The 23313-nt window shown below is 40.4% G+C and overlaps 1 protein-coding gene across 1 annotated transcript; it reads left to right on the top strand.

The window, feature by feature from the left end:
- Positions 1 to 271: 271 nt before the first annotated feature.
- On the top strand, positions 272 to 21677 carry cyth4b (cytohesin 4b). The gene is made up of 13 exons (XM_084425101.1): positions 272 to 422; positions 1533 to 1606; positions 3452 to 3516; positions 3921 to 3987; positions 10031 to 10149; positions 10304 to 10384; positions 10470 to 10582; positions 11496 to 11644; positions 14691 to 14802; positions 17130 to 17206; positions 17284 to 17355; positions 18293 to 18447; positions 20993 to 21677. The coding sequence occupies exons 1-13, from the start codon at positions 401 to 403 to the stop codon at positions 21072 to 21074; spliced, it is 1188 nt and encodes a 395-aa protein (XP_084281227.1). The 5' UTR covers positions 272 to 400; the 3' UTR covers positions 21075 to 21677.
- The last annotated feature ends 1636 nt before the right edge of the window (positions 21678 to 23313 follow it).

Genomic DNA, 23313 nt, shown 5'->3' with positions numbered 1-23313 from the left:
GTTTAACTTCTCTGTGCTTTAAAGCTACAGAACACGTATTTTAATGAATATAATGTATAAAGAACTAATGAATATGTTATTTGTGAGATTCATCATAATCTTTCTACTTCACATGTGAATGTTAGTATTTTTAGGGGACTAGTGTGATATGATGACCAGCAGAGGGCATCATCAGATCACATCACCTCTGTGTGTGTGTGTGTGTGTATGTGTGTGTATGTGCGTGTTGTGATGGTGTTGTTGTTGTGAGGTCCTGTGCTCCTCCTGCGGAAACTCTTGACTTCTGGTGTGAAACGGGTGTTTGCAGGGCAGGGCAGCTGATAGAGGAACTCAGCAAACATGAAGAAAGTCTGACTCTAAACTCACAGCATTAAACAGGACTTCAGCATTAAACAGCACAATGACCGAGTGTTGTCACACAGGTAAGAGTCCGTTTAACCTTAACTAACTCTCTCCATCTTCAGCCTAATTCACATTCAATGCTCTATTGGTAAAAGCTGTATTTCCAGTGCAGGATGTTCTTGCAAATGTTTTATTAATAATTTGCATATTGGTGGTGATGTTTTTTGTAACTGCACAACACCAGCAACTAAAGAGGTTACAGATGGTGAAAGTATATTTAACTACATATTATTTTTACTATACAGTAACTGCAGTTTTTTTTCTTGGTTATTGAAATATATAATTCTTCAAACATTATGGAACATTACTTTTGAATGTTCTCTGAACGTTATGAAACAAGTAGTTACATTTAAAAAACGTTAGATGAACTAAAACGTTTCAGAAAAAAAAAAACTTTCCATAAACAATGTATTAATAATGTTTTTGTGCTATTGTTTTATTTATTTATTTATTTTGATTCACAATTTAGCACATATGATATTACACACACAGCCCAACAACATCACACAAAACAGTAGGGATAATACAGCTAATATATCGACTGGACAATAAAGACAGAGAAATAAAAAATTGCTATTGTTTTAGAACAATATTAAAGATGAGATAACGTTGAATGAACGTTCTATTAATGTTACAGGAATGCCGTTTGTTCATAACCATGAGAGAACTGATGGATTGAAATGAAAATCTGTAGTCCAGGATCAGATGAATTATTATCTGATATTAAAATGACTGATCTTTATTTTCTTCCTTTTATTTGTGCTGGTTTGATTTCATGCAGATCAGCTCTGAGTTATTCATGTCTGAAGTGAAACACACACACACACACACACACGTTCAGAGGCCCCTCACGCAGGAGCTAACGGCCCCCATGACAACAGATTTCCTGTTTCATAAAGCAGAAGCCGGCGAGTGTGAAGCGTATTGTTCAAGTCTTTACAGAGAAGAGAGATTTCAGACATCTCTAATCTGGTCATTAATCCCTCTCAGTGTTTAATGTAGACACTCACTGCTGTGTTTTGGGCCTGGTAACTTGTGTTTTACATGTGAGATCTCTCTCTGAATCTGCAGCAAACACACACTCGCTCACCTGACCGTGTGTGTGTGTGTGTGTGTGTGTGTTTTCTCAGATTTGACGGTGGAGGAGCAGATGGAGATCGAGCGGCTGAAGATGCACAAGCAGGTTCTGCTGGAGGACATTGAGGTGAGGAACGCTCGCACAACGTGTTTCTAACGTTCCCACAACGTTATGAGAACGGTTAGGGTCACGTGGTGACAACAGTGTGCAAAATCTTCACATGCAGCTGTCAAGTTTCTGTATTGTCGTGTGTTATATATAATGTGTCTTAAATGTTGTTGTGTTGTCACGTGTGGATGCAGCGTGAGCTTTGCTAATTAGTTTCATTGTATAATTAAAAATGCTGGGTTGTTTCAACCCAACTTTGGGTCAAATATGGACAAACTCAGCCGTTGGGTTAAATGTTTAAATTACATTTTTAACCCAACATTTGGGTTTGTCCATATTTGACCCAAAGTTGGGTTAAAACAACCCTGCATTTTTTAGAGTGATGACAATAAAAGGAAATTGAAACCGTTATTTCTGAATGTTCCTTGAATGTTACAAACGTCCAGTTTAAAAACGTTTATTTTCTTGATTATTCAAACGTTACTTTGGATTGTTCTCTGAACGTTTAAAAAAAATGTTAGACAAACTAAAGCGTTTAAAAAAAAGAAAAAATGTTCAATGAACGAATGTTTTTGTGCTAACGTTTTGAGAACATTATTAAAGACCAGATAACTTGTAATAAGAATGTTTGTTCATAACTTTGAGAGAACCTTCCCTGAACGTTAGTATTTAGTTCACACTCGTAGGCCTGAATTTGCATTCTGCTAGTCAAACGATAATCTGTCTTTGTATTAATGTGTCCCTCAAATGTTCTGTTGTTTTGTCATTGTGGGTTTTTTTCCCGTTGTCGTTCCGTGAAAAAACAATGTGGTGAAAAAAGAAGAAATGGTCCAAAATAACCTAAAGGACTCTTTCACGTGTAATATTGGACTCGTGGTCGTGTTTGTGTGTGTCTGGGGCCGGTTTCACAAAGCTATTTTAAAATCGGCTCATAGGCTAGGCTAATGCAGGTTAGACTGTTTCACAAAAATAAAGACTGACTTAATTTAGACCCAAAAAATTAGACACCTCTAACCCCCAGGCTAACTCAGGTCTAAGACTCTGTTACCTTGGCAACCAGCAGTAACAATCAGTTACATTACAAACGGCTCATAATTTAAACATTTCTTCTTGTTACTACATTCTCCGCTAAATTTCCCAAGTAAAATGTCCTTGTAACTGTTACACTCCTCCAACAGACACATATCTCCCGCTGGGGTAAACTGCACTGAGCGGTTCAATGCGCTTACTCGATCCGCCATGTGTTTTGTTTTGAAAAGTGTCTTATTTTACCCAGAATGCATTGCAGTGTAGTCCTACTTAAGATAGTCAGAGTCTTAAGTGCTTTGTGCAACGGTCTGATTTAGATGTCTGACTATCTACTATATCTAAGCCATAGTCAAAGTCTATCTTTGTGAAACCGGCCCCTGGTGTGATTCTTAAATCATATGCAGAACATGTTGATAACTTTACCATTTCTGAACGTTCCCTGAATGTTACAAGCATTCGTTTTTTTCTTGGTTATTCTGAATTTGCATGAATTTGCATTCTGCTTCAGCATCACCTGTCAAGTGGTAATCTGTCTTTGTATGTGTGTGTCCCTCAAATGTTCTGTTGTTTTGTCATAGTGGTTTCTTTTTTCCGTGAAAAAGCAAAAAACACAAAAAATGTGTTAAAAAAAAGAAGAAATGGTCCAGAAAAACCTATAAGCCTCTTTCTCGTGTGACACTGGACTCGTGGTCGTGTTTGTGTGTGTCTGGTGTGATTCTTTCATCACATTCACAAGTGTAAAATAGACTCTGTAAATGAAAATAAAAAAATATGTGTCTTTATTATGAAAGCAGCTTCAGAAACCTGACGAGAGGTTTTTCATTTTTCTTACAGAAACTGAAGAACCAGATTGAAAACGTGATGGCAGATATTCAGGATTTCAAGTCAGCAGAAGACAAGTGAGTGGATATACGAATGATGATCTGAGAAAAGAGCTTTATTTATGTACTATTATAGCATTTATTCATTTCTGAAGTATCTTATTTTACATATAAAATTTTCCTTAATTTTTTTATATTTTCAGTTTTCATTTTCATTTTAGTAAAATTTGGGGTATTTGTTGTGTAATTTTTATTGTTTTTTATTATTATTATTTTTTTTATATTTATTTCAGATTTAGTTTTTATTTATTTTTTAAATAAAATCAGTTAGTTGTCAAGGTAACCTTTCAATTTTTTGTTTAGTTAAATTTTTTCATCTGATATTAATATTTTTAAAAAAGTTCTAGTCTCAGTTTTGATGAAACGCTGGTAAAATGATTAAACGTTGTTTAATGTTAAACGGTTGTTTGAATTGTTTGCAGTAAGACGCTGGAGAGGGAGAAACGCTTCAGTAGTGGCAAGAAGAAGTTCAACATGGATCCTAAAAAGGTGAGATCTGGAGGAGTCAGTGATGATGTTGATGATGATGTGAGAGACGAGGGCAGTGGAACGTCTGTCAGTTTTTCAGATCAGACACACACTCACTCACACACACACACTCACTGTAGGAGAGACTGATGTCATTATTCAACATTGAACTGAAAAGGAGACTGCATTTGTGCTATATATGTCTCTGTGTGTGTGTGTGTGTGTGTGTGTGTGTGTGTGTGACGGGTAGGGTTAGGGGTCAGTTTGTACAGTATAATAACCATTACGTCTATGGAGAGACTGATGAAGATTAACACACAGGAGGTGGTGTAGAATGAAGTCCTCAGGTCAACACCTGAAATACTTTTGGTTTTCTCGTTCTGAGTCTTTGTGGTTTTGCTGCTGCATGTTGAGAAACAGCGAGGCCGACGAGCATGGAAAGAGATGACAGACAGACACATGAATGTTTGATGTTTAATAAACACCACAAACACAGTCACAAACCTATAACTACACTGTAGACCACACACACGTACACTTGCGTTCATAAGCTTCGGGTCGGTGAGATGTTTTAATGTTTCTGAAAGAAGTCTCTTCTGCTCACCAAACCTGCATATATTTGATCTAAAATACAGTAAAAACAGTGAAATATTATTCCAATGTAAATCATCTGTTTTCTATGTGAATATACAGTAAAGTGTAATTTATTCCTGTGATCAAAGCTGAATTTTCAGCATCATTACTCCAGTCTTCAGCGTCACATGATCCTTCAGAAATCACTCTAATATGAGGATTTGATGCTTCTTCTCTTAACTCCGCTTGCTAACTGTTCGGGAAGTTTCTAGCTTGCCACCTTGTGTCCTTTCCGACGTCTTCAATAAGTCGCTGATTGGTTAAATCTCCTTAACATCACTGATTTTTTGTTTGGCAAGATGTTGTTGAAGTTCTGGGCTACAGTTAGTTAAAGCTTCTCTTAAAGGGATACTTCATCTCTGGAAAGATGAATGTGTATTTAAAATGGGTCATTTATGTAGTAGAAATGTGAAATTATTTTTGAATTTGGAGCCTTCTAGACTGAGAAAAGCCAGAAAATGTATTTTTGGTTTATGTGGATGAAAGACAACAACTCCCAGAATGCACTTGCTTGGCTGCCCTACGAGGCCACTCCCAAGCCACGCCTACCGGTAAGAGAGTGCAGTTAAACAACTAGGCTAGGCTACTAGTGAGTCTCCGTGACGAGTCTGCCCGGGATTTCGAGATCGCCCAAAATGTCCGGGATTCGGCTTTTGCGTTCTACAGTCGCCATTCATTCTATTTACTGTGGCGAGCAGGACGAGGCTGAGGGGCGCGGGAGAACGAGGCTGAGGGGCGCGGGAGAACGGCGCGAGGCCGGTGGCGTGATTACTGATGAGCGACACCGGTCTCGTAGGCTATCTCTCACGGAGCAGCAGGAATTTTCTTAGCAATGCTAAGACGCACATCAACCGATCACTTGTTTAGCGTTCATGTAAACACTACATTCAGATTCACCAATCGGAATGAATTCAGTTAGATTGAAACAAAAGGTGTGCATGTAAACAATGAATGGCGACTGTAGAAAGCAAAAGCCAAATCCCGGACATTTTGGACGATCTCGACGGCCGGAAAAAAGAGGATGTTAACCCCTACTACTCAGCTTTCTCCACAGAACAAGAGCCTGCTAGCTTAGCTTCCAAAAAAAGATGGCTGACAGTATGTGTACATTCTGTGAGTGAGATCCCTCTATGGGCGGGTTGAACACATGCGGGACAGCCCCTACTACTGGCTGGAGTCTCTCGCCTCTGGCCAAAAAATACTCAGATTATGCAAAATGACCATTTTTGCGTCATCAGAGGATTTTTTCCAGACAAAAAATACATAAATCTCTCGTCTCAGGGGGATATGAGGGTGGAAAGCACGGTAATTCAAAAATACTACAGGTTTTCTACTAAATCCTGAAGTATCCCTTTAACTCTCTCTCAGATGCAGTTCACATCGAGTGTTCAAACACTTGAATATTATACCCCATCTTTTTTCACAGACTTTAATTTGGAAGAGCCCAAAACAGTCCATCCCAGTGCTATAAAAGGGATGTTTGTGAAGTCTCAGGGGCTGTTTACACGACACCGTTTTCAACTAAAACCGTAAAACCTTTACAACAGTGTTTTGGGCGCCTGAAACCGCTTGTTCCTGGGTTCCTGGGTGACAGAACTTACTGTCATCGTCCCGTATGAGCAGTTTGGTTGCTGGATGTTGAGGATCCAGAACTCCTGGAGCTCTAGACCTTCAGCATGACGTAGACGTCCTCCAGCCCGTATAAGCTGACCGGCTTCATCAAACTCTGGGGCTAAACTGAGTAGGCGGTTTATAGTGGATACAGGCTAACCAGCTTTCAGTCGTTCATATTCCTTAAGGAAACTGTCACGTTGGATGTTTTGGAAGATGAGGCCTTTTGACTGGATTGGTTTGGGTCACTTTGACTGTGCTGGACTGTGGCTTCAACAAGGTCTTTCCATGTACTGTACTCACTGGGGTTTTGATACTCTGTTGACACCGTAGAATACACTCTCTTCTCCACTTCAGGAGGTTTCAGGACTGGCATAGTGGGCGACTCTGATTCATCCTGTAGTGAGAACGGTGGGCCTTGACTCCATCTGTTTGGTGACGCAAGGTCTTTTAGGCTGTGACCCCTTGTGAGGTCATCTGCAGTGTTTCGGAGAGAATCTACATATCGCCATTCATGCTGATCCACTAGGTCTTGGATTTCTGCTATCCTAGTCCCTCCGAAGACTTTAAAGGTGGAGTCTGTAAGAGTGGTTGTTTCCCCCGCCCTCCTCCTCAGACTTGACGCTCATGCGGGTTGCTGGTGTTAGGTAGGGATGGGACGATTACCGGTTTCACTATAAACCATGATAAAATGTACCGACGGTTAATATTATCGTTTATAATTGAATTATAGTAAATCTGCTCTATAAATAAACGGAACTTGAACTTGATTTCTAATCTTGTTTGGATCGTATGACCAGTCTTTAATTTTTGTGGGGTCTCCATCTACATCATCCAATGAGCTATCCATGACAGTGTGCTCCCTGAAACGCAACAGAACCCCCAAAAGGGAAGGGCCTAGTGCAGTTCCTGCAAGGAGGCAGTTGTTGAGCTTATCACTCATGTTGAACACCACTCTGTTTTTGCCGTTATGATGAACCATGTGGTGGAGAATAAACCAAGATTCTTCCTCTGTGGTAACAGTCTATTTCTGTTTCTCAAGTCTTTGGGGACATGAAGCTGAGGCATGTCAGCCTCACACAGCAGTGGTGTGGCATAGTGCTTCACTCAATCTACCATCACTCTGGTGGGTTTGGCTTGTAGCTAGTCCATTGATTTCTGATCTCGTTTGGATCGTATGACAGGTCTTTCATTATTGTGGGGAATGCTATCTCCTTGCCTAAGTCTCTCAACATTTCGGAACACTTCCTCCATTTGAGGAGTGACGGAAAGGTGTAGGCATTGCTGAGGCTGAAGCTGTTGCTGTAGATTGCTTGTTGGTCCTTGTAGCCCCTAACCCAGTCTAATTCTAATTGCCACTGGACCTCCAGGTGGGCCAAGCGAACCAGTCTGTCTCTTAAGCCCTAGTTTATGATCTGTAGCTGGGAGTAGCATGGTTCTTTTCTGATCTATCATCGAGCACTGCATAGGTGTTTAGGGTTTGATTCTTGTGCTGCAAGACAACAGGAATCATTTTCAGTAGAACATGTTTTGAACCTTCAGGCCTGTCAAGGTACAGGGACTCATTTGTGGAACTCACAAGGCAAGAAACCTCATTCTGTGATCGGTCGTTAACTTCATGAAGGATTTAAAGGTGTTTCACATTACACAGGCGACAGGGCTTTTTCAGGGTGCAATGTTTTCCAGCAACGGTTGTTGTTTTTAATGCATTTTATCATCTCCTCTTTACTGAATTCCTGGTAGCTGGGATGCTGGCTTAGGAAATGCTCTGTACTGTCACAGTATGGGCACAACTCTTCTCTGCTCAGGTCTCTCTGCTGTCTTGGTTGGCTTTGAGAATGACAGTACCTGTGTAGCTGTGTCAGGGGTTTGATCCATGAAGAACAGTGGCAAATCTGGACTTAGCTACAGGGCCTGATCTTGGCTGCACCGTTTAACGTCTCTGCTCCTTCCTTAGATTTAGGTCCTCACAGTCTTGGCACCAGGATTCAAACTTAAGCCACTCGGCCAGGTCCAGAACAGTGTAGACTACACCAGATTGATAGGGCATGTGTCATGGAGCCACCAAACACTGTTGTCGTGCAAATGAACGGCCAGAACACATTAAAAGTTTTCTGTTTTCTGTTAGAACGATGTTGTGTAAGCGGACCCTAAGTTAATAACTAATGATCTTTGCAACGGAAGTGAACAAATAAAAAACTAACTTTAACTGGACAATAAATATAATCTAGAGCTGCCGTAAAGCCTAAACAATCTCTGTTACTGTAATCTCCTGTCATCACCGTAAAGCTGCTTTGAAACAATCTATATAGTTAAAAGCACTATATAAATGAAGGAGACTTGACTTGTCGTCTGAATGATGCACGGAAATCTGCAGGGAGTTTACTTGATGTGACCCACTCTGTAATTTCACATTACCTTCAGGACCCAGTGTCCTCAGGAGACCCACAAGAGCTTGGATTTGAAGGGCAAACCTATCAAAACTGGCCAAATCTCTAGGCTGAACGTCAGGGGCATCCATTACTGCTGCTATTTTAGTTAGGGCTAACTGGTGAGGTCTCCAAATCTGTCAGCAAGTGCAGTCATAGTGTCTGTGTATGGCCAAGGGGAATTGAGGAATTGGTCAGCAATTAGGCTCTTCAGACTTCAGGTGATCTAAGGGCTTCTACTGTTCGGGAAGTTTCTAGATCTGACGTCACCAATAAGGTTGTCGCTGATTGGTTGAATCTCCATAACAATATAATATTATTCCTGTCAACATTACCGTTAAAATATTTAACACAATTAACGCGGCGTCCGTTCATTTTTCTGTCATCTATTGGCTAGCGTTACATTAGCTATATGATCATGCTCTCGTTCATGCAAATGCTTTTGAACCATTCAAGCGCGACAAGACAAAATGAAGTTTTATGTAACAAAGTTCGGGAGGAGCATGTTCAGGTAATCATCCAATCAGCACAAGAAGAAGCCGGTATAAATAAAGCCTTCCCTTACCTCCTGTCTCATGACTAATTTCTCAGCATCCCGCCACCACCCCATCACCTCACATTCGGCTGGGTCTGCTCATAGATACCTATGATCTATACATTTATAGGGGGGAGTACTCTGGGCTCGGAGCCCTCCCCCCGGACAGCAAGCCAAATACGCATTTTAATATTACATCAGATTTCATTAACATGTGAACTCGTGAAAGAGACCGCGCCGTCTGTGAATGGCCTAAAACACACACACACACACACACACACACACACACACACACACACACACACACACACACACGACGCACAGAAAGACTGTTAATATCAGTAATATTGGCCTTCATTTATAAAAAGATGCCATTAAACAACTATTTAAAATATACTGTCTTTATGTTGTTTCTACTTTAATTTTTAAATTAACTGTGAAATTATTACATTATAAAATATATATTAAAATATATTAAAAACATATTATAATATTTTAATTGCAATTAATCACGATTAATCACAAAAGAATGTGTGATTAATCTAGTTAATTTTTTTAATTGATCGACAGCACTAAATATAATATAATATAATACGATGTAATATAATATAATATAATGTAATGTATCAGTTTCTGTGATTTCGGTTTGAAGGTTTAGTCTTTTCTTTAGTCATTTTGTAGAAAAGGGAAGTAGTGGTTTGAAGGAAAATCTCTAAAAGCAGATGTTGACCTGGGGAGGAACTTATGTGGACGCTCTGATAATCTCAGATAAACTACAGCGCGTCTTACAGAATCTTCAGTGTTTTATCTGTGTGACAGCGAGCGAGCGAACGGCTCAAACGTCTCTGTGTTTCAGGGAATCAAGTATCTGGTTGACAACCAGCTTGTGGAGTGGAAACCAGAACGAGTGGCCGAGTTTCTGTATAAAGAGGAAGGACTGAACAAGACGGCCATCGGAGACTTCCTGGGAGAGAGGTGACTTATGAACCAAACACACACACATCAGATCTGTGTGTGTGTGTGTGTGTGTGTGTGTGTGTGTGTGTGTGCGTGTGAGAGAGTGTGTGTGTGTGTGTGTGTGTGTGTGTGTGTGTGTGCCTGATGAATGCATCTCAATCTGATGTTTCAGGGAGGAGATGCACCTGCAGATTCTCAAGGCGTTTGTGGAGCTGCACGAGTTTTCGGATCTCAACCTGGTCCAGGCGTTACGGTGAGCAGAACTCGAGCTCCTTCACACACTCATTCACACACGTGAAGGACTCGTCTTATTGCTGCTTCTCTCTCGCACTCATCAGGCAGTTCTTGTGGAGTTTCCGTCTGCCGGGAGAAGCGCAGAAGATCGACCGCATGATGGAGGCTTTCGCCACACGTTACTGTAACTGCAACGTCAACGTCTTCCAGTCCACAGGTGAAGCGCAACTCCAAACTCATCAGAGTCAACTTGCATAATACATCATATATATTACACCCTATAATTACTATATTTGAGTATTTGAAAACAGAAAGTCATGGAAGCTTGTTTCTGTCATGGAATAAAAAATATTGCGTAAGATTGGAATTTTGACTTTTTTACGTCTCGTAATTCAGTACTTTTGTTTCTGGAATAAAAAAAAGTTAATTATAACTTAAAGTCCCCCTGTGGTGAAAATCCAGCTTTTAATGTTGTTTGTGTCTATGTGGTGTTTTTAATCTGCTTTAAGACAAAGCATGTGTAAGTTCATAAGTCGACACCATTGCTGAGTATTTCCTCCTTAAAACTGCAGTGAACCAAAGACAGTCTCAAACACACGCTTTGAAATCGCTGGTGTTTCTGACGTCACAAACTACCTTGAAACCAATCAGATCAACGTGTGATCGTCAACCAGTGGATCTCTGAGCTGAGGGAGTGAGTGGAGGCGGGGCTCATTTGCATATTCATAGAACCAGTATACTAAATGAGGCGAGGGTGTCGAGTTACATTCAAGATATTTTAAGGCATGAAGACATTTTTTTTCAAGGAAAAATTTTAAGGATCAAATACTGTATGAGTTTTAAGGGATAAAATGATTGACTACAGGGGGACTTTAATATCTCACAATTCAGACCAATTCATTAGAATCGCAAGAACAAAACCGCAGAAAAAAAGTCAGAATTGTGAGATAAAAAGTCGCAATTACTTTCTATATTTTTTTTATTCCATGGCGAAATAAGCTTCCATTGAGACTGTTTGTTATGCATTGCCAGATCTGTTAATTGGCCAAGCTGACACTGATCTCAAAATGCTTTGTTTATCAGTGTCTGGCAAAGTTGTTGAGAACGGTTGTGTTGTTTGTGATCCTCAGACACGTGTTACATCCTTTCGTTTGCCATCATCATGTTGAACACGAGTCTTCACAACCCCAACGTGAAGGACAAGACCCCGCTGGAGAGATTCATTAGCATGAACCGCGGGATCAACAACGGAGAGGATCTTCCCGACGGCCTTCTGACGGTGAGCAGCCAATCACAATCACTCCTCACTGGTCACATGACCAAAATACTACACTGGAGTCACTGACAACAAATATACAAATATGATCTATCCATCATAAAAGTGCATCTATCCATCATAAAAGTGCATCTGTCCATCATAAAAGTGCATCTATCAAAAAGTGCATCTATCCATCATAAAAGTGCATCTATCCATGATAAAAGTGCATCTGTCCATTATAAAAGTGCATCTATCCATGATAAAAGTGCATCTGTCCATTATAAAAGTGCATCTGTCCATCATAAAAGTCCATCTATCCATCATAAAAGTCCATCTATCATTATAAAAGTGCATCTGTCCATCATAAAAGTCCATCTATCCATTATAAAAATGCATCTGTCCATCTTAAAAGTGCATTTGTCCATCATAAAAGTCCATCTATCCATCATAAAAGTCCATCTATCATTATAAAAGTGCATCTGTCCATCATAAAAGTCCGTCTATCCATCATAAAAGTGCATCTATCATTATAAAAGTGCATCTGTCCATCATAAAAGTCCATCTATCCATCATAAAAGTCCATCTATCATTATAAAAGTGCATCTGTCCATCATAAAAGTCCGTCTATCCATCATAAAAGTCCATCTATCATTATAAAAGTGCATCTGTCCATCATAAAAGTCCATCTATCCATCATAAAAGTCCATCTATCATTATAAAAGTGCATCTGTCCATCATAAAAGTCCATCTATCCATTATAAAAATGCATCTGTCCATCTTAAAAGTGCATTTGTCCATCATAAAAGTCCGTCTATCCATCATAAAAGTGCATCTATCATTATAAAAGTGCATCTATCCATCATAAAAGTGCATCTGTCCATCATAAAAGTGCATCTATCATTATAAAAGTGCATCTATCCATCATAAAAGTGCATCTGTCCATCATAAAAGTCCGTCTATCCATCATAAAAGTGCATCTATCATTATAAAAGTCCGTCTATCCATCATAAAAGTGCATCAATAAAGGCCTTCTGAAGCAAAGTGATCCATTCGTGTACGAAAAATATCCATATTTAAAACTTAATCGACTAAAATAAGTCGTTTCCGGCAGACGGCCTACACAAGTCGACTTGCGCCACAAGAGTAACCCGTGACGTGTGTGTGTCGCAGATGTAGGAGTAGCGTACGCTTTGAGCCTCTCGCGGTTCAAACTCAGGGCTGGGCAACAGCCTCAAGCTCCGCCCACATTTCTCTTTAAAAATCCTCATTTTAGACTCTAATTCGTCGTGACCGGTGTTTTGTTTTGCTCTTTCCTCTGCACCTCTGCGTTCGTCAGTACGTCATGCGTCGGGTCACGGTTACTCTTTCGCCGCAAATCGATTCATACGGCCGTCTACCAGAAGCTAGTTATTTTAGTCGATAAAGTTTTAAATATGGATATTTTTCTTATGGACTGATCTTCATTTTTGGGTGAACTATCCCTTTAAAGGGGTTGTAAAGTATGGACTAGTGGTTCGTTTTAGGATGGGAGCACTACAGAAAGATTCCGGCCAGAGAATCCTTTATCAGCTTTATTTTCAAGATCAGGATGCCAATATACAAGTTCAAGTGTATGTGGTCTAAACAGGGAGAAAGAAAAAGAAATAATGCAATGGTAAGAATAACTGATTAATAAACAAATAAAGGAATACTATGCTATACTATGCTCATTGTCATCATTCACAAAACAGTACAGTACAGAAAATAATAATTGACGTTAATACAGTGCAACAAAATATGTCACTATATGCCCTTTAATATCTGTACTGCTGCACCTTTAAGTGGCTATGCAGCATGACACTATCACTATAACACTCGATGCAGGTAGCACCAAATAAACAGTAAATGCACTGCACTCGAACACAGAAGCATATCTCTAAATAACTAACACAAATAAGGTCTAAATCGACATATAGAGGGCTAATTATTGCACGCAGGAAACGTCGCATATTACATCCAGCTATATGGCATCATGACTACACTAATTGGTCACGCAGTTCAACAAATGAAACTAGTTCGCATGAACATACATAAATTTCACAACATTCATCACAATGCAGTACAAACATGCAACAGTAGTAAAAACTTACTTGCTTTTCATAAAACGCACACGAAAGTAAAGAAAAGGGTCTCTGAGTCTTCTCTCATCATCCCTGAGCACGAACAACTGAGCAGCGCGCTGCATTTCCTGTCCAGGCACAGTTCACGTGATGGAGCGTTCAAACGCACTTAGGAAACCTCAGCGCTGAACAAATAGGCTTTCAGACAGGGGTTGTTGATTATGATTTGACTTTGCTAACTTTAATTAGTGTGTAATGTTGCTGTTTGAGCATAAACAACATCTGCAAAGTTACGACGCACAAAGTTCAAAGCAAAGGGAGAGATTTTATTTTACAGAAATTGTTTTTTAAGGACTACAACAAACGGCTGGTAGAGACTACACCACATTCCTCCAGGGTTAGTGACATCACCAACCCTAAAATTTACAAAACCCCGCCCCCGGGAACACGATTTATAGATTATCATGACAGAATATGCTAATCAATGACTAGAAGATAACCACACATAAGCTACATAAATTCATCAACTAACCATTCAGAAATGTCCTGTTGCTTCTACATGTTGTCACTTCTTCTTGAGTCTCTCCATCATTGTCTGAATCCGGTTTGAACATAAAAGGCAAAACGTTTTTGAAATTTTCAGTGCATGTGTGTGTGTGAGGTAAAGGCACATGAGCTCTTGTAGCTCCGCCCCCTGCGCCGGGAGCAGCAGCTCATTTGCATTTAAAGGAACAGACACAAAACGGTGTGTTTTTGCTCATCCTCAAAAAGTGACAACTTTAACATGCTATATGAATATCTGTGGGGTATTTTGAGCTAAAACTTCACACACACACACACTCTGGGGACATCAGAGACTTATTTTACATCTTGTGGAAAGGGCATTATACCACCCCTTCAATTATAGGTCAGTAAATGAGCAGCACGAACAGGAAGACTGAAGTGTGTGTTTCTTTTCACCACCACAGGATCTGTACAACAGCATACGGAACGAACCCTTCAAAATCCCAGAGGATGATGGGAACGACCTCACACACACCTTCTTCAACCCGGACCGCGAGGGCTGGCTGCTCAAACTGGGTAAAGATTATAAAGTTATTATAAAGATTGCTCTGCTGACTGCATCAAACAAACCGATTATGATTCACTCCTGCAAACATATTTAGTCTAGTTTACTTTCTCTCTCATCTATTCGAGAACTGCTTTTAATAAGTGTGTTTATTGTAAATCTGTGCAAGTTTAATAGTGACATCCTCAATGTCTGTGTGTCAAATAGATACTGGTCAGTCACCCATCTAACAAAAATATAAGAATAATCATTAACAGTGTTGGGAGTAACGCGTTACAAAAGTAACGCATTACAGTAACATATTACTTTTTGCTGTAATGCAGTAGTGTAAGGCATTACTAATCAATTTTCAGTAATATTTTACTCGATACATGTTCAGTAACGCTTGCGTTACAACACACTTTTAGCCCAAAATGTAATTGTTAAAAAAAAACGGGGAAAAAAACAGCAAGACCGCGAGACATTAAAGAATGAAAAAAGCAAGTAAGTTATTACCTGTTCATGGTCAGTCAATAGCCGCGTGTGGTGTCCAAGTGTGTAAATAAAGACTAAATGACAGCTTCTGATATATTTGTATGGCGATTTATTTCATTCATCTCCCTCTTGCTGGTGTACCTTTGTATTGTGTGACATAGTCCAGTAAAGGCGTGTTTAGGGCGGGTTTTACAGGAGTGCCGCGAGGCATGATTTCGGCCTCTCTGCTCGCGCTGGCCAGTGAAAAAGCGGCTAATGGGAGAATATGGTAGAAGGAGACTGTACATTCGCGAGATGGACGTATGCGCATTACTCTGTTTGTTCTGTGTTTTCTTTCTAACCAGTTAGGCTATGTTTAGGTGGTGTTTTTCATCATGTTTTCATCACGCAATCATGTGTTTGATGCGGTGGTGACGCGCTCATGTAAAATGTAAGGGTGGCGCTGCCAATAAAAGCACATAAAAGCTGTCACAAAGAACCGGCAAAAGTTATGATTATGAATATTTCAAATAAAGCAAGGAGACATTTTAATTGTTTATTAATAAACAAGTGTTTTCTGTGTCAGTGTCGGCTGCAAAGATGAAGCTGACGATGCTGACTCGCGATCTTCGCAGTGGTGAACGCGCTGCCAATAAAAGCACATAAAAGCTGTCACAAAGAACCGGCAAAAGTTATGATTATGAATATTTCAAATAAAGCAAGGAGACATTTTAATTGTTTATTAATAAACAAGTGTTTTCTGTGTCAGTGTCGGCTGCAAAGATGAAGCTGACGATGCTGACTCGCGATCTTCGCAGTGGTGAACGCGCCAGAGAGAAATGCACATTTCATATGGATTACATAAGCAGAGAACAGTCTGTTTTCTTTCGTTTTAAATTGTTCTGTTTAAAAGTAGACATTTCAAGCTCTCTATAGAGATATGTCTCAGGTCTGTGAGGCAAGTAGGCGCTGAGTTTCGGTTCATTTATGAGACGAGCTCCAGTTCACGCGCCAGCGCCTCCGTGTCCTGATTATCTCGTCTACTATATTTACTTCTTATTTATTAAATCCAGGCAATTGGTGGATGAAACATTGATTAAAATTAAGATACAATTAATACAAAACGAAATTCACTTTAAAGAAAGGCTTTGTGCTTTCTGTTTGAGGTCTCTGTGAAAGTTTTAAAGCAGTCTTTTAGTGCCGCTTTCAGAGCGCTCACACCACGACACAGGTTCGTGGATCTGAGTGTCGCATATCATTACAGCCCTAGTCATTTTAGAATGTTAAGCTCTACTTCTGTAGTTATTTTGGTGAAAGTAACTCAAAAGTAATACAGGAGTAATGTAACGCATTACAATTCTGAGACAGTAATATTGTAAGGTAAAGAATTACTTTTAAATAACAGTAACAAGTAATGTATAATGTATTACAGTTTGGAAGTAACTTGCACAACACTGATCATTAATATAGATAAGAATGTTCATATTAAGTAATGAAAACATAATTTCTGATGAACAGTTTTAAAAGTTTTTTCTTGGTTATACAAATGTAAATGGAACGTTTCATTGTATCATTCAAACATTATGGACTTCCGAAACAAGTCGTTACATTTAAAAAACGTTTGACGAACATCCAACTGAAACATTCCATGAACGATGTATAAATAATGTTTTTGTGCTGATGTTTTGAGAACATTACCAGAGACCAGAGAACTGAACGAACATTTTATTAGCATTACTGGAAGATCGTTTGATCAAAACTTTCTGAGAACTAGTAAATGTTGAAATTAACATTAACTCCAGTTATTTTTCATAGCTGGCTCATGTTAACTACTGTAGTTCAGTTATTGAGCGTGTAGTGTTGCTGATGTATGGTCTGTCCGCAGGCGGGCGAGTGAAGACGTGGAAGAGACGCTGGTTCATCCTCACTGATAACTGCCTGTATTATTTTGAATACACCACAGTAAGAACCCTCTGAACGCTTGTAAGTGTGTGTAAGGTGTGTGTGTGTCAGAGCTGATTGTGGTGTTTGTGTATCAGGACAAGGAGCCGCGCGGGATCATTCCTCTGGAGAATCTGTGTGTGAAGGAAGTGCTCTTTCCCCGGAAACCGGTGAGACCCGAGTGTGTTAATGCATTAATAATGAGCGATACTTTTGTCACAGTAACACTTTACATAAGGTTCATTAGTTAACATTAGTTCATGTATTTACTAACGTTAACTAACCATGAGCAATACATTTGTTATTGTATTTATTAATCTTTGTTAATATTAGTTAATAAAAATACAGCTGTTCATGTTAGTTCATGCTAACAAATACAACCTTTGATTTTAATAATGTATTAGTAAATGTTGAAATTAATATTAACTAAGATTAATAAATGCTGTAGAAGTATTGTTCATTCTTAGTTCATGTTAACTAATGAATCTTATTGTAAAGTGTTACCATCTTTGTTGATGTTACTTAATAATAAAAACACAACTGTGTTACTTCATATTCGCTCAGGACCATTAAATAATATACAGATACAACTTTTGATTTGAATATTATATTAGTAAATTTTGTATTAATCATCAACAATATAGTACATTTAGTATGGAGTGATTTAAGACTAAATGAAATAAATAAAGGTCGAATTAAATTATTAAATATGTCATGGAATGTTGCAATGAGTATATAAAAGTATGATGGAATTTAAGCATAAATAAGGCGTGAAATGCATTTATATATTTTTAATGTAACATGAAAAGGACGTGAAATATCACCTTAAATATGCAAAACCTCATGAAATATGAAATGAAATACACTTTGAAATAACATTTTGCAATAAATAAAAGTAAGCTAATGAAAAGTGAGTACAAATAGATACATTGGGTGTGAAATGTATTTATGAGTATATGGAATATGATATAAGCCTTTTATTGAAAAATGAAAACTATTTTAGCCAGTTTTAGTTCTGTATACTAACTTTAAACTCAGTTGCTGTCAGTAGAGTAAGGCAATACGTGATGTGAGTGATGTTAACCTGTGACCTTTGACCTGTGCCAGTATTGTTTAGAGCTGTATAACCCCAACAGTCGAGGTCAGAAGATCAAGGCGTGTAAAACAGAGACCGACGGTCGAGTGGTGGAGGGAAAACACCAGTCCTACAGCATCTGTGCTTCCACAGCGGAGGAGAGAGACCAGTGGATCGAGTCCATCAGGTGTGTGTGTGTGTGTGTGTGTGAGTGTGTGAGAGTGTGTCAGTCCTACAGCACCTCTAGCCTCTGCTCTGAGCACAATCTGACCATAACCAACACCATCTTCCAGCAAAAGACCAAATACAAAACATCATGGATGCACCCACGCTCCAAACATTGGCACCTGATTGATTATGTCATCGTCAGACGTTGTGACATCAGAGATGTTCTCATAACCCGGGCCATAAGAGGTGCGGAATGCTGGACAGATCACCGCATGATCATGACCAAGGTCCTCATGAAAATGCGCCCCCCCCATGCGAAAACATGGACCCAGTAGGAGGCGTTTAGATTGTGTCCGCCTGGAAGTCACAACTGTAAGGAATGAGTTTCGTCGCTCCCTGGCTGAGAAACTAGGGGACTTAGAACTCTAGAGAACCTCTATTACTACGGCCCTCCATGAAGCAGCAGCCCAAACAATCGGCTATAAGAGCAAGAACCATCAAGACTGGTTTGTTAACAACTATAATTTATTAAGGGACATGCACAAAGCACATCAGGAAAGCCTAAAAACCCTTATCCAGCACCGCCAGACAGCAATGGCAAAAATATCGTCTGGAAGTGCAGAGAACTCTGCGGATCTTACAGAACAAGTGGTGGATGGAGAAGGCTCATGAAATTCAGTCATTCGCTGACAGAAATGATATGCACAACTTTTACAATACAGTCAAATTAATTTACAGTCGACATGGTCTTCACAACCCGGCAACTCCAGGAAAAGTGCAGGGAGCAACATAAAGACCTGTTTATGGCTTTTGTCGACCTCTCCAAAGCCTTTGACACTGTGCAGAGAGATCTCTTGTGGGAACTCCTCCTCCGGTTCGGATGCCCCACTAAGTTTGTCAACATCCTCCATCAGTTTCACGATGGAATGACTGCTAGGGTGATAATAGGAGGTCAACAGTCAAGCCCTTTCACTGTGCGCACAGGGGTAAGGCAGGGGTGTGTACTGGCACCAGCGCTCTTTAACATCTTCCTCATATGTGTAACCCAGCTTCTCCACAAGGAGATTGAAGACAACAGTGGGGTGACAGTGGCGTACAGGCTGGACGGCAACCTCTTTAATATCAGGAGACTGCAGGCAACCACCAAACTGCACAGAGTGAGGATACTTGAGCTGCAGTATGCCGATGACTGCGCTCTTGTATCTCACTCTTCACAAGACCTCCAGTCTGTCCTAGATGCAGCAGTGAGGGCATATAGCAGGATGGGGTTGACCATCAACACTGCCAAAACAGTGGTAATCTGCCAGTGGAGTGCAAACATCCCACCCGCACCACCCATCTTCTCTGTTGCAGATGAAAAACTGTTGGTTGTTCCATCATTCAAATACCTGGGGAGCATTATAGCCATTAAGACAATAGCACTGACAATGAGGTCCAGAACAAGCATCAGCTGCCTTTGGAAGACTCCGGCGGCGGGGTTTTCAGAATAAGAACCTTCACCTCAACACAAAAAACTGCTTCTACCAAACGGTCTGCATCACCACCCTCCTCTACAGCTGTGAAGCCTGGGTTACTTACAGCCGCCACATCAAGTCCACATCTGCTGTCTCCAGCGCATCCTGGGAATCACTTGGCATGACAGAGTGCCCCACACGGAGATCCTCAGGAGAACAGGTTGCAGGAGTATTGAGGCCACAATCACCCAGGCATCAACTGCGCTGGTTGGGGCATGTCATAAGGATGTCCTACAACCGTCTGCCCCGCAGAGTGCTATATGGCCAGCTACAACAAGGCCAGCGCTCTGCTGGAGGACAGAAGAAACGCTTCAAAGACCAATTGAAGACAGTGCTAAAGAAGTGCAAAATAAAACCTGGGGACCTGGAGAACATGGCTGCTGACCGCATGTCTAGATGGGACCCAAGCACTGGAGGAGGATAGGACCGTCAGGAGACAACAAAGAAGGCTCAGGAGAAACACTCCCATAAATACCAGTAACACCAATATCATGTATATATGTCCGACCTGCAATAGAATATGTGGATCCAGAATAGGAATATTCAGCCATCAGAAAACTCACCATTAGAAGACGGAAGTGGACGTCATCATCGGATTCGATGGACAACTACAAGCAAACAAAGCAAGTGTGTGTGTGTGTGTGTGCGTGTGTGTGTGTGTGCGGCCTCATACAGCGTCTGAACACACGGCACACATCTGACCTATAACACGTCTGTGTGCGTGTGTGTGTGTGTGTGCGGCCTCATACAGCGTCTGAACACACGGCACACATCTGACCTATAACACGTGTGTGTGTGTGTGCGCGTGTGTGTGTGTGCGGCCTCATACAGCGTCTGAACGCACGGCACACATCTGACCTATAATACGTGTGTGTGTGTGTGTGTGTGTGTGTGTGTGTGCGGCCTCATACAGCGTCTGAACGCACGGCACACATCTGACCTATAACACGTGTGTGTGTGTGTGTGTGTGTGTGCGGCCTCATACAGCGTCTGAACACACGGCACACATCTGACCTATAACACGTGTGTGTGTGTGTGTGTGTTCCACAGGGCCAGTATTACAAAAGATCCCTTCTATGACCTCGTGTCCATCAGGAAGAAGAAAGTCATCAACAAAGTTCCAGAGAATTGATCCGAAGCGCCGGCGTGACTGAACACAACGACACACACACGAACTCTCAGTGTTTATCCACACAGGAACACATCACTCTCTCTCCGCAGGTTTGATGGACGAGACGCTTCATCCTCCTGAAACCCCTCACACACACTCTACAGTGTTCACTCTACACTCTAACAGAGCTCTACAGTGAGTGTGGAGAAGCTCAGATCGCTTCTGAAACACACGTGAGATTGAGTTTATAAAGAGACACTAGCGATGTTTCCATCCACACTTGTGAAGAAGAATAGAGGAATATCACATAAAACATTTGTAAATAAAGCAGCGTTTCCATCCCATGTGTTCAAGAGAACAAAATCATCACTTCCTGGTGCAGATTATCAGTAATAAAACTGTAAGTTTCTCTTTTTCTCTCCATCATAAACGAGTGCGTCTCAGAGCGTCAGACTAAACTCAATCAACTCCGGCGTTTCAGAAACACCGAACCAACATTAGAGATGCTGCGATGCCATTGGTCCGCTGGTTAGTCCAGTTATCCAATCACGTGAGTTTATTGATGTGCATTGAGGGATTTATTCAGTAAATGTGTTTCCTTTATAGCTTATGCACATCATGCAAACAAAAAAAATAACCTTCTCAATTGAGCGCATTTTTAAAATGTATTACAATAGTTTTTTTATGTGATATCCCAAAACTCGGATTATAATAATAGGTGGATGGAAACATAGCTATTATAACTGTATAATTGTGCACTTGAATGATACAAAAATCACCAGAAAGATGCGGTTATTATCTAAAGCCAACATTCTGCCACATGATCAAATGTTTTGTTGTATTTAGGCAGCCAGTCTAGTGTGTGTGTTTGTGTATGTGAGAGAGAGAGTGTCTGTGTGTGTGTGAGTTTGTGTATGTGAGAGAGAGTGTGTGCGTGTGTGTGTGTGTGTGTGTGTTTGTGTGTGAGAGAGTGTGAGTGTGTGTTTGAGAGAGTGTGCGTGTGTGTTTGAGAGTGTGTGAGAGTATGTGTGTGTGCGCGTGTGTGTGTGTGTGTGTGTGTGTGTGTGTGTGTGTGTGTGTGTGTGTGTGTGTGAGAGTGTGTATCTTGATGCAGTGACAGTAGTAATGATCCAGTGCAGATCTGATGGATTGTCTCAAACACACATTCAGAACAAACACATTTACTCTGATCGTTTTGTAGAAAATGTTTTTCATGTATAATATATTTTGTATATATTATAGATCCTATAAATGATTATAGGTTATGCATTGTACAGTTGATTATTTAATTAAAGTTATTTGTGATCAGATGTGTTGAGATATTGTCTTGTATAAAATCTGTGTAGTTTGAGCAGAAACAAACATTTGAGCTGTCGGGAAAAACGTGATGTTGGTTTTGTTAAAAGAAGAAGCTCAGGGTTATTCTGGCACTCAATAGAGTATCTGTGTCATTAATACACAAACACACACTTTCTCTCACACACCGCACGCAGAGACACACGCACTCTCTCACACACCACTCATACCGCACACACCACTCAAACACACACCCATCCTATTCCTCACACAAACACACACATTCAGATCCTGGACTGATGAAAGTCTGAAACCTGATCTCATTCAGTTTTAGAGGAAGTGTGAAGATCACTCTGTGTCAGAAGAAGATAAATGTGGAATCAAACGGGATAGACTCTTCTAAGTTCTAACATCTGAAGGACAGGATGAACTCTGGCTTTTATTCCCGCAACAGAATCATTTAATAAAAAGGGAAACGAGAAATTCAAATGACCTCATCGCTTTCACTTCCTCCATCGGAACATGAACACGTGGGTCTGCTGGTGGTTTCATGCAGGTCCGGTGGCAGATTTATGATGATCTGTGGTGCTTATGACACCCAATCACCTCTAACCAGCAACACATGAGGTGTTTCTCCTTCTTCATCATCTTAAAGTCTCTGTAATGGTTGCATAGCATGTAGTTATTATATTCAACTCATATATGTTCACTTCCTGTTTAGAGCTGTTGCAGTAAATTCACCAATCCTTTTTGTGGTCAGAACTGACACTGACACACACACACACACACACACACACACACACACACACACACACACACACACACACACACACACACACACACACACACACACACACACACACACAGACACAGATCCGGCCAAAAATTGTCACACTGAATAAAAACGGAAGTGCATCTCTGGCCGTGGCTCAGATGACGCACTTCATGTGCTCTTGTGAAGTTT

Source organism: Rutilus rutilus (genome assembly GCF_951802725.1).
Source record: "Rutilus rutilus genome assembly, chromosome: 12".
Lineage (NCBI taxonomy): Eukaryota > Metazoa > Chordata > Actinopteri > Cypriniformes > Leuciscidae > Rutilus > Rutilus rutilus.
This window is presented reverse-complemented; position numbering and strand designations above follow the sequence as displayed.